Raw genomic sequence first — 17,440 nt, 5'->3', positions numbered from 1 at the left:
GAGTCAGCACCTTCGGGAGAGGAGGGGACCCGTACCCCAGTGAGAGTCAGCACCTTCGGGAGAGGAGGGACCTGTACCCCAGTGAGAGTCAGCACCTTCGGGAGAGGAGGGGACCCGTACCCCAGTGAGAGTCAGCACCTTTGGGAGAGGAGGGGACCCGTACCCCAGTGAGAGTCAGCACCTTCGGGAGAGGAGGGGACTCGTACCCCAGTGAGAGTCAGCACCTTCGGGAGAGGAGGGGACCCGTACCCCAGTGAGAGTCAGCACCTTCAGGAGAGGAGGGGACCCGTACCCCAGTGAGAGTCAGCACCTTCGGGAGAGGAGGGGACCCGTACCCCAGTGAGAGTCAGCACCTTCGGGAGAGGAGGGGACCTGTACCCCAGTGAGAGTCAGCACCTTCGGGAGAGGAGGGGACCCGTACCCCAGTGAGAGTCAGCACCTTCAGGAGAGGAGGGGACCCGTAACCCAGTGAGAGTCAGCACCTTCGGGAGAGGAGGGGACCCGTACCCCAGTGAGAGTCAGCACCTTCGGGAGAGGAGAAAACTGGGGAAAAAAGAAAAATATACATAAAAATGACACAAGATTCAGCTTCGCCACTCTCAGAGACAAGTAGACTTTAATCATTCGCATAACAGCACATTAAATCCAAATAAGGTAGAATATTATAAAGTTAAAAAAAACTGTTCAACATTCACTTCTACCCTGTTCCGCAGTTAAGGGATCGTCAATTCAAACTCGGTTCACTAATGTGTGGGAGCGTTGAGCTTGTTCAGATACTTGGAAAGCTTGCCTGTATCAGCAGGCTTCTGTTCAAATATCTAACTTGCACAACACACAAGAGGAAGGACCAGTTTAGTTTCACATTACAAACTGCCAATCTAACCCACATTGCCTGCAGCCGGTCAGCTCTGTGGTTGCAAATCTACTTCCCACAGACGAGAAACAAATGTGTACGAAGAGGCTGAGTGAAGCTGAGAATGGCTCACACCAAACTGCTTGTTTTCCTGTCACTCACTCTTTAATCTGAATGAATGAGGAAGACAGCTCCCCCAATGCCCTTTTGGGAATGTGCACCACCTGGTAAAATACTGAGCCAGCGAGACCAAGAAGGTCCCAGCTTCAGTCACAGAACAAGTGACCAACACCAGCTTAAAGCCCCAACAGAACTGAGTAACACTCACAGGAGAATGGGGATTCACACTGACCCCCGGCACATTCAGCAGGGGTCACTACGTGGCGTGATACAGAGCTTCACAGCTCAGGAGGTCCCATGCTTGATCCCTGGGCTGTGCTGAGGTAGCTGCATCAGCTGGGCCAGCAGTAGGGAAGCTGGCAATTGATCTGTCTCAGCACCTTGGACTAGGGAGGGGGAAATTAAGCAGGGTTCCTGCTCCTGATCGCTCTCCAGCGACGCTGAGAGTAAGCCCGTGGTCACAGGCTAATGACCTGGTCAGGCTTGGCTGCGATGCTGCCTGTGGTTGAATAGCCCGCTGGGGTTGTTTAGGCTCACACATGAAGAGTGGCTAATTGGGCAAATTACTGGAGCGTCATTGACCCCCGTAGAACCACACCTCGGTGGGTGCTAGCACCTTCAGTTGGGCTTGTGAGAAAATGGAGAAAGAAACAATGAAATAGTTATAGGTAAGGAAAGGTTTACATTTTCATTGAGATCCCAGAGCGGGCTTGTTTCCACACAGTTTTCCTCGTCACTGAGGTTGCAGTACACAGGAGTCAATTGAGCAAATACCACTTTCCCCTTCCAAACTTTACCTTCCAAATGACTATAAAACATGTACACTCATCTCTTCAAAATTACATTAAGCACAGTGCTCTGACCCAGCATTAACCAGTTTGTCCCATCTGCCTCGTGATCAGCAGGGGTGTCAGATAGCAGAGTGAGGCTAATCGTGTTGTCCCAGACCCAGGCACAGCCTGCTGTTGGCCTGCGACAGGCTGTCACACTCACACCTGCAATGGCGGGCCGACAGGGCTTGTGTAAGTCCTACTTTTGTTTTCGAGAAAAGTTTTAAAATTTTAATCATGTGGGAAATTAATTCCAGTATTAGTGATTAAAGAAGAGCAGAAAAATGCTGGAAAATGCAGAGCAAAGAGGTTAATATTTCGGAGTTCTGATAAAGGTTCTGCCCTGAAATGTTAACCCTTCTCTCTTGGATGCTGACTGATCTGCCATGTATTTAAAAAGAAATCTGTTTCTTTCCTAACATTATAGGTTGTACTCTCAACACTGATCCCGCTGCTTTAAGGAGCAGTATCTCAATAACAATTAAATTCATGCTGTTTCCTTTGTACCTTGATTTCCTGTGCCCTTCGAATCAGACCCAAGTTCCACACCATTACAGGAAACTTTCTGATATCCGGCACTGACGGGACCGAGCTGGTGCCGTACCATCAAAAGTGCCGGACATACCAGCGTTAATGTTGAAACATACGGAACTGAAAAGCTCCGTGTGAATCAACAAACCCTGTTGCTTAGCAACAGCTTCAAAACAGTCAGCTGCAGCTGCAAGCGTCTCTAGCTGAAGCTGTTGCTATAGCTACAGACCTTGCAGTGCCTGACTGGGGAAAAAAAAGCAACGAGAACTAAAAAAACTTATAGAAAACGGCTCCTGATTTTTGCCGTTAGATCGAGTATTCCGGACATATAACCTCCGGATAAACCAAAGTTTCCTGTATTAGAAGCAGCTCTCAGTGTGAGCAGTGGAGTACTCCCCCTCAGACTACACCAGATGATTGCACCCCACAAGTTAAAGGAGCTTGCACATACCCACCAAGGAGAGGGGATAACAATTCAAAGCCTCTCAACGGAAAGAGTGTCGAGATCCCCTGAGTGATTGTTGGGACTGAGTCTGTAGAAACCAAGGGTAGAAAAGTTCACTGCATTGCTCAGAAACAATACCACAATTTCACAGCGATAACCCACAGGAAAAACTGCTGTCAATGAGACACATTTAATCTTGAAACAGAATAGTGGAAACTTACCCGAGCAGTTGGCAGCTGATTGTGTGTGAAGGGTGGTTTAGAGATTTATTTGATGTATCGGGGAATATGAACTGGCAAATATTGCAGCATGTGTCTTGCAGACAAGAGTAAGTAAGACCAAGGAAACAGGTACATTAGGAGGTGATATTATAAGGATGGGAGATTATAATTTCACTCCTGGAACCTGAATTTACATCCAGCCCAAATTGATGGGATGAAAATCTCTTGAGACTGGGACAATCTCAACCCAGTTTCTCATGGGCATGGGACTCACAACACAAAGTTGTCCTGAATTCAGCAAAATTGATGCTAAATTGGCAATTTCACTCAGTGAAGGCACAGAATAGCTGGTGTGGGAAATGAAAAAATGTCACATCAGTGTAGTAGTGGGTGCTCTTCTGGGTAGGGAGTGAAGACACATTTTTAGGACAGTGTAGAGGGAGCTTTACTCTGTATCTATCCCTTGCTGTACCTGCCCTGGGAGTGTTTGATGGGGCAGTGTAGTGGGAGCTTTACTCTCTATCTATCCCTTGCTGTACCTGCCCTGGGAGTGTTTGATGGGACAGTGTAGAGGGAGCTTTACTCTCTATCTATCCCTTGCTGTACCTGCCCTGGGAGTGTTTGATGGGACAGTGTAGAGGGAGCTTTACTCTCTATCTATCCCTTGCTGTACCTGCCCTGGGAGTGTTTGATGGGACAGTGTAGAGGGAGCTTTACTCTCTATCTATCCCTTGCTGTACCTGCCCTGGCAGTGTTTGATGGGACAGTGTAGAGGGAGCTTTACTCTGTATCTAACCCGTGCTGTACCTGCCCTGGGAGTGTTTGATGGGGCAGTGTAGAGGGAGCTTTACTCTGTATCTAACTCGTGCTGTACCTGCCCTGGGAGTGTTTGATGGGACAGTGTAGAGGGAGCTTTACTCTGTATCTAACCCGTGCTGTACCTGCCCTGGGAGTGTTTGATGGGGCAGTGTAGAGGGAGCTTTACTCTCTATCTATCCTTGCTGTACCTGCCCTGGGAGTGTTTGATGGGGCAGTGTAGAGAGAGCTTTACTCTGTATCTAACCCGTGCTGTACCTGCCTTGGGAGTGTTTGATGGGGACAGTGTAGAGGGAGCTTTACTCTGTATCTATCCCTTGCTGTACCTGCCCTGGGAGTGTTTGATGGGGCAGTGTAGAGGGAGCTTTACTCTGTATCTAACCCGTGCTGTCCCTGCCCTGGGAGTGTTTGATGGGACAGTGTAGAGGGAGCTTTACTCTGTATGTAACCCGTGCTGTCCCTGCCCTGGGAGTGTTTGATGGGACAGTGTAGAGAGAGCTTTACTCTGTATCTAACCCGTGCTGTACCTGCCCTGGGAGTGTTTGATGGGACAGTGTAGAGAGAGCTTTACTCTGTATCTAGCCCGTGCTGTACCTGCCCCGGGAGTGTTTGATGGGACAGTGTAGAGAGAGCTTTACTCTGTATCTAACCCGTGCTGTACCTGCCCTGGGAGTGTTTGATGGGACAGTGTAGAGGGAGCTTTACTCTGTATCTAACCCGTGCTGTACCTGCCCTGGGAGTGTTTGATGGGACAGTGTAGAGGGAGCTTTACTCTGTATCTAACCCGTGCTGTACCTGCCCTGGGAGTGTTTGATGGGACAGTGTAGAGAGAGCTTTACTCTGTATCTAACCCGTGCTGTACCTGTCCTGGGAGTGTTTGATGGGACAGTGTAGAGGGAGCTTTACTCTGTATCTAACCCGTGCTGTACCTGCCCTGGGAGTGTTTGATGGGACAGTGTAGAGAGAGCTTTACTCTGTATCTAACCCGTGCTGTACCTGCCCTGGGAATGCTCGATACTGGTACTGGGAGCCTCAAATGCAAAGTATCCATTCAGCACTAACATCTCTCACCTTGATGAGCACAAAATTCACAGAAAAAGTAGTAATGATTATTTTAGGATATTTCTAGTATTTCCAGCCCTCTGCCTGATATTTTATTGAGTCAACATTTACATCAGTAAGTTTTTACAAAGGATTTTGCAGATTTGTGTACAGCAAGGGTGTTTCTTGAAAATATACAACACAAAATCAACACTAAAACCAAGAGTGCATCTATATCACAACAGCAGGGGATAGACTGGACAGAAAGAACACAAAACTTAGTACACAACACAAAAAACCCCATGCTGGGCTACTCCAAGGGCTCCTGCTGTTAGGATGGAATGACCCCTGTGGCAAAGAGAATGATCAGGGTCAGGATAATGACAACGATGACCACTAGCAGGATGATCATCTTCGTATTCTTCCACCAGTATTTCCGCGCTACTTTCTGTGAGGTGGTTTTGAAGTGTTCTGACTGCAAGGGAATGTGTAAATAATATAATAAATAACATTTAAAGTTGCATTTAAACAGTGCCTATCCGAACTCACACCAAGTCCCGTTCACCCATCACCACTGTGCTCGCTGACCTGGTCTGGCAACACCTTAATTTTAAAATTCGAATTCTTGTTTTCAAATCCCTCCATGGCTTCGCCCTCCCTATCTCTGTAATCTCCTCCAGCCCTACAACCTTAAGAGATCTCTGAGCCCCTTCAATTCTGGCCTCTTGCACATCCCTGATTTTAATCATTCCACCATTGGCAACCATGCCTTCAGCTGCCTAGGTCCTAAGCTCTGGAATTCCCATCCCTAAACTTCTCCGTCTCTCTCTACCTTTCTTTCCTCCTTTAAGACATGCCTTTAAAACCTACTTCTGTCCTAATATCTCCTTATGTGGCTCGGTGTCAAATTTTGTTTGATAATCGCTCCTGTTGAAGCACCCTGGGACGTTTTGCTACGTTAAAGGTGCTACATAAATGCAATTTGTTATCACTTCGAAACCTCTCAACACGCTTCACTCAATGAATTACTTGAAATGCAGTGTCAGTTGTTATGTAGGCAAATGCGACAATCATTTAGCCATGGTTTTGGTGGAGGGAAGAATGTTGGTCAGGATATTGTGAGAACTTCCTTCTCTTCTTTAGATTGTGACATCCACCTGAACCACCAGGGCGGACACATGGGATCTCAGTTTAACATCTCAACCGGAGGATAGCACCTGACAGAGGGAACTGCCCACAACTGCAGCACAGCGTTAGTCCTAGGACACGTACTCGAGACATGGAGTTCAACGTCACAACCTCCTGAACCAAAGACCAGAGTGCTACCAACTGAGCCAGGCTGGCACAAGCAATCAGGTACAGTCACAAGCTACAGTATGGTTACACAGTCACCCTGATTCAGATCAAAGTTCCCCCTAATATAACAAATAAGATGCGACAAGCAATTCTGAATGGTGAGCACAGGATGGCACCTTTTTTTAAAATTTGTTCCTGGGATGTGGGCGTCGCTGGCAAGGCCAGCATTTATTGCCCATCCCTAGTTGCCCTTGAGAAGGTGGTGGTGAGCCGCCTTCTTGAACCACTGCAGTCCGTGTGGTGAAGGTACTCCCACAGTGCAGTTAGGTAGGAAATTCCAGAATTTTGACCCAGCGATGATGAAGGATCACGATACACTTCTAAGTCAGGATGACTTGGAGGGGAACTTGGAGGTGGTGGTATTTGTTGTGTCCGTGTATAATAAGACACAGACTGCAGGAGAACGGTACAACAGGTGTTTACTCAACGTGGTTCACACTGGAACTGATCTGTACAGATTACTACTCATTGCTATATACAGGTGTGGTCACTGCCGGTACTGCAGTATACATGAGCTGTAAAAGATAGTCCCCCCCTTAAAGGTATATACATTACAATATTCCCATGCACCTGCTGCCCTCGTCCTTCTAAGTGGAAGAGGTCGCGGGTTTGGGAGGTGCTGCCGAAGGAGCCTTGGCGAGTTGCTGCAGTGCATCTTGTAGATGGTACATACTGCAGCCACGGTACGCCGGTGGTGGAGGGAGTGAATGTTTAAGGTGGTGGTGGAGTGCCAATCAAGCGGGCTGCTCTGTCCTGGATGGTGTCGAACTTCTTGAGTGTTGTTGGAGCTGCACTCATCCAGGCAAGTGGAGAGTATTCCATCACACTCCTGACTTGTGCATTGTAGATGGTGGAAAGGCTTTGGGGAGTCAGGAGGTGAGACACTCGCCGCAGAATACCCAGCTTCTGATCTGTTCTTGTTGCCACAGTATTTATGTGGCTGGTCCAGTTATGTTTCTGGTCAATGGTGACCCCCAGGATGTTGATGGTAGGGGATTCGGCGATGGTAATGCCATTGAATGTCAAGGGGCGGTGGTTAGACTCTTGCTTGTTGGCGATAGTCATTGCCTGGCACTTGAGTGGCGCGAATGTTACCTGCCACTTATCAGCCCAAGCCTGAACATCGTCCAGGTCTTGTTGCATGGACTGCATCATTATCTGAGGAGCTGTGAATGGCACTGAACACTGTGCAGTCATCAGCGAACATCCTCAATGGGTAGAGCACTGACTCTGAAACAGGGGGCCTTGGTTAGACTACCAGGTGCTCTGCTTGTACTAGATGGAACACGTAATCGTGTAAAAAACGGACCTAAAATCACGACAGGGCCTGTCTTTCACAGTATTGTCTCTGGACCTATTAGTGTGTTGGTACCAATACAGTGTCAGAAAAGTTGTACCTAAACCAGTACACATACAGGAGAAGGCCATTCAGCCTCAAGCCTGTTTGATTAGATCTGTTCCTCAACTCTATTTACCCACCTTGATCCATATCTCTTATCTAATAAAAATCTGTCGATCTCAATCTTGAAAGCCCCAATTGACTCAGCATTCACAGCCTTATGGGGGAGAGAATTTCAGATTTCCACTATCCTTCATGTGAAAAAGTGCTTCCTGATTTCACTCTTGAATGGCCTAGCTCTATGTTTAACATTGTGCCCCCTTGTTCTCGGTTCCCCCAGACATAGGGGGGAAAATTGAGTCATGCCCCCTTTGGGGCACTAACTTCGCCGGGGCGCGCGGCCGAAATTCACCGGTAGTGTCCCAAGAGGGAAGCGGGGTGCTACTGGAAGCGCCCCGCCTCCCTCTTGGGGTGCTGCGAGTGGCGTTGAGACACGTCGCGCCGCGGTACTGCAGGCTTTCCTCCTATTCTTAAAGGGAAGGGGCCTAGCGCAGTGCGACCCGGGGCCCAGCTGGGCCACCAGGGAGCGGAGTGCCGGCAAAAGAGCCCGGCACTCAAGAGAAGTGCCGGGCTCACGGAGCGCAGCCGGCACTCTGTGGGGGGGGCTGGTCAGGAGGCCAGGGACAGCAACGAGGGCAGGTGCTGGCAGGTGGCCAGCAACAAAAATGGCCACCTGGCACCTCCCCTTTAATTTGCGCCGCCCCGGCCGCAGGTAGGCCCCCCTGACCCCATCGGACATATCGTCCGGCGGTAAGTCAGGGGGCACTACCGAAGATCACGGCCATTTCGCAGGCGGCGTTGGCGGCGCCCGCCCAGGCGCTAGTTGCTTTGCGCCCCAACGGGAGGCTCAAAGCAGCCGAACTTTTAGGCCTTAATGTTCTGTGTTATGCTTCTTGTCTGATGCTCTTAATTAATTCCCTCCAATTGCACCCACCTCCAGTGACAGACTTGTACCCATCAGTACTGTAGTGTATGTACCTTTAAGTGGAACTATGTTTTTGAAGCCCCTGTATACTGTAGTACCAGTAGTAACCACTCGGGTATATAAGCCTGTATAGCGTCTTGCGTAGTTAGTTCACCTCCAGACTTTGTTCAGTAAACACTTGTTAAATCAACTCCTACATTCCGTGTCTCCATTAACACACGGATCTAACAGTGGCGACGAGTTAGAAACGAACTTACCTGCAATTCGGCAGCATCTCAAGGAGATCGATTCCTCAGACGAAGGTCGAAGCCAGAGGCAAGAAAAAAAGAAAGAGAAGCTGTGGTTTCACCAGCTAAACGGGCTGGTGGCAGGTAGTGCACTGATCCTTCCTGGGCTGCGGCGGGCTAGAGCTCGATCGGGTGACTTTGCAACGGGGCCGGGCAGCGAGTCGGGAAGCAGAAGCAAGGAGAGAGAGAAGGTGGAGCACTCAGGGCACGGCCGGTGCTGCAAAGCAGGTCGGCGTTCAGACCGAGCAGAGGGAGGGGAAAGTCCCAGAGGGTCCGCTCCACGACGGGAACGGTTCTCCAAGTAACGGAGAAACTATTGAAGTGATATATAAAAAAAAAATAGAAATACCGCGAAAAGCTGCAGGTCGCAACGGGAACCGCGGAGAACAGCGTTGGCAGCAGCGGCAGCGGTGGGAAAGCGCGGGAGGCGCCATCTTAACTCGGCGGGGAAGAAAGAAAAACGCGGGAAGCGCCATTTTAGATTTTCAAGATGCCGAAGACTGGCAATATTACTGCTTTCGATAGTGATATAGAAGATTGGACCACATATGTGGAAAGAGTGGAGGTATATTGCAAGGCGAATGAAGTAGCGGATGATAAAAAGGCATCGGTACTTCTAAATCTGATGGGCGCAAGGACATACGGGCTGTTACGAAACTTGATCACTCCAGCCAAACCGATGGACAAGAATTTTAAGGAGATTGTTGATACCTTACAGGAGCACTTAAACCCAACACCGCTGCTGATAGCGGTACGATTCAAATTCTTCAGGAGGAATCAGCACAAGAATGAAAGTAACGCTGATTACCTCACCGAATTACGAAAGCTGTCAAAGCACTGCCAATTCGGGGCAGGACTGGCAGATTCTCTATGAGACAAATTCGTCTGCGGTCTCCTAAGCGAAGGAACACAGAAAAGACTACTTTCTGAGGAAGATTTGACACTGGACAAGGCTTTCAGTGTGGCTGTATCATACGAAGCAGCAGCAAGAGGAGCTGCAGAGATACAGCAAAAGCCACAAGATTTCGGCACCCATGAAATGACACGGGGTTTCGAGAGATGTTATCGCTGCGGCAGATCCACCCATGACCAGAAGGACTGCTGGTTCAAGGACAAAGCATGCAGGCAATGCGGAAAGATGGGACACATTGCACGTGTATGCAGATCTGGAAAGAAATCCGCTGACAGTAAAAAAGTCAATAAGGAAAAGTACAGAAAGGTACAAATGATGACGGACAGTAGCTCCGAAGACCAGAAGAGCGATAGCGACTCCGGAAACAAGAGACTAAGCTGTCTCAAATTACATAATGTAATTGCCAAAGAAGATTACCAGACCATTTGGGTTACCCTCACGATAGCGGGGTCCCCAGTCAAAATGGAGCTAGATACAGGATCAGCTCTGACCGTCATGAGTCGACGGGATTACGAGCGGCTATTTCCGCATATACCTTTGAAAGACACATCCATTATCTTGAAGACATATACGGGGCAGAAAGTATACCCCAGAGGGAAAATAAGGGTGCCTGTTGTATACAACGGCAAGGAAATACAGAAGTTGTATTTATACATTCTGCAAGATGGTGGTCCACCGTTGTTGGGACGTGAATGGATCAGAAGGATACGTTTAGACTGGCACTCCATTCAGGCACTGACGGTGACCAGTAAGAAAAAAAACGATGATGACGTCATACCTGGACGATTAAAAGAAATCTTGGCTAACGTCAAAGAAGTGTTTCAACAGGAACTAGGAACCCTGAAAGGCGCCACCGCCTCAATAAAAGTGGAAGATGCGGCAATTCCCAAGTTTTTTAAGGCAAGGCCGGTGCCATACGCAATTCGTCCAGCCGTCGAGGCAGAGCTGGAGAATTTGGAAAAAGCAGGCGTGTTATCCAAGGTAGATTGGAGCGAGTGGGCAACACCCATCGTCCCGGTCATGAAGAAAACGTTGAATAATGATAAATCTGAAGAACAGAGAAAAATTCGCATCTGTGGGGACTTCAAGGTGACTGTAAACCCAGTTCTTCGCACGGTACAGTATCCTCTTCCGAGGATAGAAGATATTTTCGCCTCACTATCCGGAGGGAAACGTTTCACCAAAATTGACTTAGCACAGGCATATCTACAGATGGAGGTTGAGGAGGCCTCTAAAAAGTATCTCACGATAAACACACACAAAGGCCTGTACCAGTACAATCGACTGGTTTTCGGAGTGGCATGAGCTCCGGCTATCTGGCAAAGAGCTATGGAGCAAGTCCTGCAAGGGATTCCGGAGACTCAATGCTACCTAGACGACATCCTTGTAACAGGAGAAAACGACAACGAGCACCTTGCCAACTTGGAGCAGGTGCTCACAAGGCTGAGAGAACGGGGCCTACGAGCAAATCGCCCCAAGTGCGAATTTTTCCAGAAACAAATATCATATTGTGGCCATGTCATTAACGAAGAAGGGTTACATAAGTCACCTGAAAAAATTGAAGCGGTCGTAAAGGCCCCAGCGCCTGAAAATGTCTCACAATTAAGGTCGTTCCTGGGATTAGTAAATTACTATCATAAATTTTTACCGAACTTGTCGACGGTTCTGCACCCTCTTAACGCACTGCTACAAACGGGAGTAGTTTGGAAATGGAGCGAAGACTGTAAACGTGCCTTCCATAAATGCAAAGGCTTGATCACGTCCAGGGAAGTGTTGGCTCATTACAACCCATCACTGCCAATCAGACTGGCGTGCGATGCATCCCCTTACGGCGTGGGAGCGGTATTATCGCATAGATTCCCTGATGGCTCGGAGCGGCCGATAGCTTTTGCGTCACGCTCATTGAACTCAGCTGAGCATAACTATGCCCAGATCGACAGGGAGGCACTCAGCCTGGTGTGGGGGGTGAAGAAATTCAACCATTACCTACACGGACAAAAATTTACCTTGTTGACTGACCATCAGCCCCTCGTCTCCATATTCAATCCTAAAAAGGGCGTTCCCATTATGACAGTGCAAAGGCTACAGAGGTGGTCCCTTTTCCTAGGGGCACACCAATATGACATAGAATACAAAGGAACAAAACAGCATGGGAATGCTGACGGGTTATCGCGCCTACCATTGCCAACGGTGGAAGAGGCGCCTACAGTGGACCCAGTGGAGATGTTCCACTCGACCATAGTAGAATGTCTACCGGTGACAAATTCTACCATTGAAAAGGAAACGCGAAATGACCCGACTCTCTCACGAGTCTACAATTTAACAGTGAAGGGATGGCCAGCACATGGCGAACCACTGTTGCCAGCATTCTCGCAAAGAAGAGAACAGCTGTCAGTGTGCCGAGGAACCTTGATGTGTGGATCCAGAGTGGTGATGCCACCCAAACTCAAGGATAGAGTGCTAAAGGAGCTTCACGAGGGGCATCTGGGTGGAGTGAAAATGAAGAACTTAGCCAGAACGTTTGTGTGGTGGCCAGGTATCGATGGAGACATCGAAGAAATGACCAAGAGCTGTCTAGGATGCCAGAAGGTCCAAAACGCCCCACCACAAGCCCCTCTACATCCATGGGAGTGGCCCTCATCTCCATGGCAAAGGGTACATATCGACTTTGCTGGTCCATTTATGGACTCAATGTTCTTAATCGCGGTGGATGCACACTCCAAGTGGCCAGAGGTAATAAAGATGTCCTCCACCACCACGGAAAAAACCATCACAGTATTAAGGACCATATTCGCCAGGAATGGGCTGCCTGAACAGATCTGTTCTGATAATGGACCGCAATTTGTATCCGAAGAATTCAGGAAGTTCTTAAAAATCAATGGGGTTAAGCACTACACGTCCGCCCCATACCATCCCGCCACCAATGGATTGGCTGAAAGGTTTGTCCAGACCTTCAAGAAGGCCATAAAGGCCATGGGTAATGAAGACATAAATCTACAACATAAGGTAGATAACTTCTTGTTCGCGTACAGGAATGCAACACATGTGGTTACAAACCAAACCCCCGCCATGATGTTTTTCAATAGATGCCTAAGATGCCGGCTGGATTTGGTCAAGCCAAACGTCAGAAGGGACGTAGAGAACCGGCAATTTCAAAGCATGAATGAAAGGCCAACTAGAACCTTCCAGATAGGTCAACCAGTTTTGGCCCGGGACTACCGTACCGAGAAATGGCAGCCTGGAACTATTTGCACACGACTAGGACCGCTGATGTATACCCTGGACATTGGAGAAAGCATAATAAGGCGCCATGCTGACCAGATCATAGAGTCATCCGAAAAAGGACAACCTACACCACAACTCTATACGCCTAGTGATGAAGCAGAGATACCCATAGTATCTACCTCCGATCCGGTGATACTGGAACCAGATGAACCCGACACTGGCATTGAAGCCGAATCGACCTTGCCAAAAGAACCTACTACACCACCGAGGCGTTATCCGGACCGAGTCAGGAAGCCTCCAGAGAGACTGAATTTGTAATTGATTAACTTCAGCAAATGTGTATATTATTGTTCTTGTAAAAATGTTATTTAATGATTACTTAAAATGTTATGTACTATTTATCTAAAAGGGGAGCAATTGTAGTATATGTACCTTTAAGAGGAACTATGTTTTTGAAGCCCCTGTATACTGTAGTACCAGTAGTAACCACTCGGGTATATAAGCCTGTATAGCATCTTGTGTAGTTAGTTCACCTCCAGACTTTGTTCAGTAAACACTTGTTAAATCAACTCCTGCATTCCGTGTCTCCATTAACACACGGATCTAACAAGTACTTCACCTCAGTGTTATCCAGCTCAAATTTTGCTCTCCAAACACAACTAAAATTTGGAAGGACACAATTTCTAATTGTACGCTGAGTGTTTTTCACAGTTCAAGTCGGGACATTACAAAAACTTCACACGCCCAGAATTAGACTGTATTGAAATTCCGGTGACAATGTTGCTTTGGGCCTGACAAGTAGACCAATCAGTGACATAGAAACATAGAAACATAGAAGATAGGAGCAGGAGTAGGCCATTCGGCCCTTTGAGCCTACTCCGCCATTCAATGAGATCATGGCTGATCATCCAATTTCAGTACCCGGTCCCTGACTTCTCTCCATATCCCTGGATCCCTTTAGCCTCAAGAAATATATCTAACTCCTTCTTGAATATATTTAATGAACTGGCCTCCACCGCCCTCTGTGGTAGAGAATTCCACAGGTTCACCACTCTCTGGGTGAAGAAATTCTTCCTCATTTCAGTCCTAAATGGCTTACCCCTTATCCTTAGACTGTGACCCCTGGTTCTGGACTCCCCAGCCATCAGAAACATCCTTCCTGCATCTAGTCTGTCCAGACCTGACAGAATTTTATAGGTTTCGATGAGATCCCCTCTCAATCTTCTAAACTCCAGTGAGTATAAGCCTAATCGACACAATCTCTCCTCATACGTCATTCCTGCCAACCCAGGTATCAGCCTGGTGAATCTTCGCTGCATTGACTTGTGAAGAAGTCATATACCACAGTGACTGCCGCTCCTCAACATAACCAATGAAGGTGGAAGGCAGCAAGAGGGGACAAATGGGGTCATCATTTAACCTCCTTCTTTCCTGAAGATGCTGACTGCTGATGGAGTGTGGTTCCAATGGCACAGAGCACCCTCTGGTACCTCGTCCATGTAACTGTTCCTCGTGTGTGAGCTGAGGCGGTGAGTGTGAACAAGATATTTGACTTTGAAGGGGATCATAGCCAAGCTCTATTCTGACCTCTCCGCATGTCCACACGTGTGCAGTCACCAGGTGGGTGCAGGAGTCTTGGCTGATTTCCCCCTCCCTAATCTAGGGTTGCTGATCCAATTGCTGCACCTCTACTGCTCTCCTGGATAAGATGAACAAAGTCAGCACAGGCCAGAGATCGAACCTGGGACCTTCTGGTTTGCAGAGCTCAGTTCCTCTAAATGCGTCATGAGGGAAGTTTCTAAGTTCATCTGTTTAATAATCGCCAGCTTACACTGGCTTGCAGGTCCTCAGTCTTGTTCATGAGATCGTCCAACTTCTCTCCACGAGCCAGTATCCGGTCGACGTTCTCAGACATGATGGTCTTCACTCCTTCCACGTCACTCTGTAGGCTCCTGACACGGTCCTCCTTCACACGGCCTTCCTCCTGGCAACAGAACACAGCAAGGGTCAACAGAGCACAGCAACAGTCAACAGAGCACAGCAAGAGCCAACAGTGCACAGCAACGGTCAACGGAGCACAGCAAGGGTCAACAGAGCACAGCAAGAGTCAACAGAGCACAGCAAGAGTCAACAGAGCACAGCAAGAGTCAACAGAGCACAGCAACGGTCAACAGAGCACAGCAAGGGTCAACAGAGCACAGCAAGGGTCAACAGAGCACAGCAAGAGTCAACAGAGCACAGCAAGAGTCAACAGAGCACAGGAAGGGTCAACGGAGCACAGCAAGAGTCAACAGAGCACAGCAAGAGTCAACAGAGCACAGCAAGAGTCAACAGAGCACAGCAAGAGTCAACGGAGCACAGCAAGGGTCAACGGAGCACAGCAAGGGTCAACGGAGCACAGCAAGGGTCAACGGAGCACAGCAAGGGTCAACGGAGCACAGCAAGGGTCAACGGAGCACAGCAAGAGTCAACAGAGCACAGCCAGGGTCAACAGAGCACAGCAAGAGTCAATAGAGCACAGCAAGAGTCAACAGAGCACAGCAAGAGTCAACAGAGCACAGCAATGGTCAACAGAGCACAGCAAGAGTCAACAGAGCACAGCAATGGTCAACAGAGCACAGCAATGGTCAACAGAGCACAGCAATGGTCAACAGGGCACAGCAATGGTCAACAGAGCACAGCAATGGTCAACAGAGCACAGCAAGAGTCAACAGAGCACAGCAACGGTCAACAGAGCACAACAATGGTCAACAGAGCACAGCAATGGTCAACAGAGCACAGCAAGAGTCAACGGAGCACAGCAAGAGTCAACAGAGCACAGCAATGGTCAACAGAGCACAGCAATGGTCAACAGAGCACAGCAATGGTCAACAGAGCACAGCAAGAGTCAACGGAGCACAGCAAGAGTCAACAGAGCACAGCAAGAGTCAACAGAGCACAGCAAGAGTCAACAGAGCACAGCAAGAGTCAACGGAGCACAGCAAGGGTCAACAGAGCACAGCAAGAGTCAACAGAGCACAGCAATGGTCAACAGAGCACAGCAATGGTCAACAGAGCACAGCAAGAGTCAACGGAGCACAGCAAGGGTCAACAGAGCACAGCAAGAGTCAACAGAGCACAGCAAGAGTCAACAGAGCACAGCAAGAGTCAACAGAGCACAGCAAGAGTCAACAGAGCACAGCAACGGTCAACAGAGCACAGCAACGGTCAACAGAGCACAGCAAGAGTCAACAGAGCACAGCAAGAGTCAACAGAGCACAGCAAGGGTCAACAGAGCACAGCAACGGTCAACGGAGCACAGCAAGGGTCAACGGAGCACAGCAAGGGTCAACAGAGCACAGCAAGAGTCAATAGAGCACAGCAAGAGTCAACAGAGCACAGCAAGGGTCAACAGAGCACAGCAAGAGTCAACAGAGCACAGCAATGGTCAACAGAGCACAGCAATGGTCAATAGAGCACAGCAATGGTCAACAGAGCACAGCAATGGTCAACAGAGCACAGCAAGAGTCAACAGAGCACAGCAACGGTCAACAGAGCACAACAAGGGTCAACAGATCACAGCAAGAGTCAACAGAGCACAGAGTCAACAGAGCACAGCAAGAGTCAACAGAGCACAGCAAGGGTCAACAGAGCACAGCAAGGGTCAACAGCACAGCAAGGGTCAACAGAGCACAGCAAGAGTCAATAGAGCACAGCAAGAGTCAACAGAGCACAGCAAGAATCAACAGAGCACAGCAAGAGTCAACGGAGCACAGCAACGGTCAACGGAGCACAGCAAGAGTCAACAGAGCACAGCAACGGTCAACAGAGCACAGCAAGGGTCAACAGAGCACAGCAACGGTCAACAGAGCACAGCAAGAGTCAACGGAGCACAGCAAGGGTCAACAGAGCACAACAAGGGTCAACAGAGCACAGCAATGGTCAACAGAGCACAGCAATGGTCAACAGAGCACAGCAATGGTCAACAGAGCACAGCAATGGTCAACAGCACAGCTGTTGTACAAAATGATGAGGGGCATAGATAGGGTAGACAAAGAGGAACTTTTCCCCTTAGTAGGGGGGTCAATAACAAGGGGGCATAGATTCAGGGTAAGGGGCAGGAGATTTAGAGGGGATTTGAGGAGGAACTTTTTCACCCAGAGGGTGGTTGGAATGTGGAACTCAATGCCTGAAAGGGTGGTAGAGGCAGGAACCCTCACAACATTCAAGAAGCATTTGGATGAGCACTTGAAATGCCATTGCATACAAGGCTATGGACCAAATGCTGGAAAATGGGATTAGACTGGACAGGGATGGATGGGCGGCGCAGACACGATGGGCCGAAGGGCCTCTTTCTGTGCTGTAAAACTCTATGACTCTATGACTCTAAGAGTCAACAGAGCACAGTAACGGTCAACAGAGCACAGCAAGAGTCAACAGTGCACAGCAAGAGTCAACAGAGCATAGCAATGGTCAACAGAGCACAGTAACGGTCAACA

The 17,440-nt window shown here is 48.7% G+C and overlaps 2 protein-coding genes across 2 annotated transcripts in view; one reads left to right on the top strand and one right to left on the bottom strand.

Annotated features, from left to right (window-relative positions):
- LOC147098174 (vitamin K-dependent gamma-carboxylase-like) overlaps positions 1 to 17,440 on the top strand; it is a 287,219-nt gene that overhangs the window by 40,783 nt on the left and 228,996 nt on the right. The gene's annotated exons all lie outside the window — the stretch shown is intronic.
- The window catches only part of LOC147098175 (vesicle-associated membrane protein 8-like), a 36,926-nt gene continuing 24,424 nt past the window's right edge, over positions 4,939 to 17,440 (bottom strand). Inside the window, exons 2-3 of the mRNA XM_085971380.1 lie at positions 14,794 to 14,946; positions 4,939 to 5,332 (exon numbers count right to left, since the gene is read on the bottom strand). Of these exons, the coding sequence (XP_085827506.1) occupies positions 5,189 to 5,332; positions 14,794 to 14,946 (297 nt within the window). The 3' untranslated portion in view covers positions 4,939 to 5,188. The remainder of the gene's footprint in view (positions 5,333 to 14,793; positions 14,947 to 17,440) is intronic.

Source organism: Somniosus microcephalus, chromosome 30 (assembly GCF_052327205.1).
Source record: "Somniosus microcephalus isolate GS21.2 chromosome 30, FLI_Smic_1.0, whole genome shotgun sequence".
Taxonomy (NCBI): Eukaryota; Metazoa; Chordata; class Chondrichthyes; order Squaliformes; family Somniosidae; genus Somniosus; species Somniosus microcephalus.
This window is presented reverse-complemented; position numbering and strand designations above follow the sequence as displayed.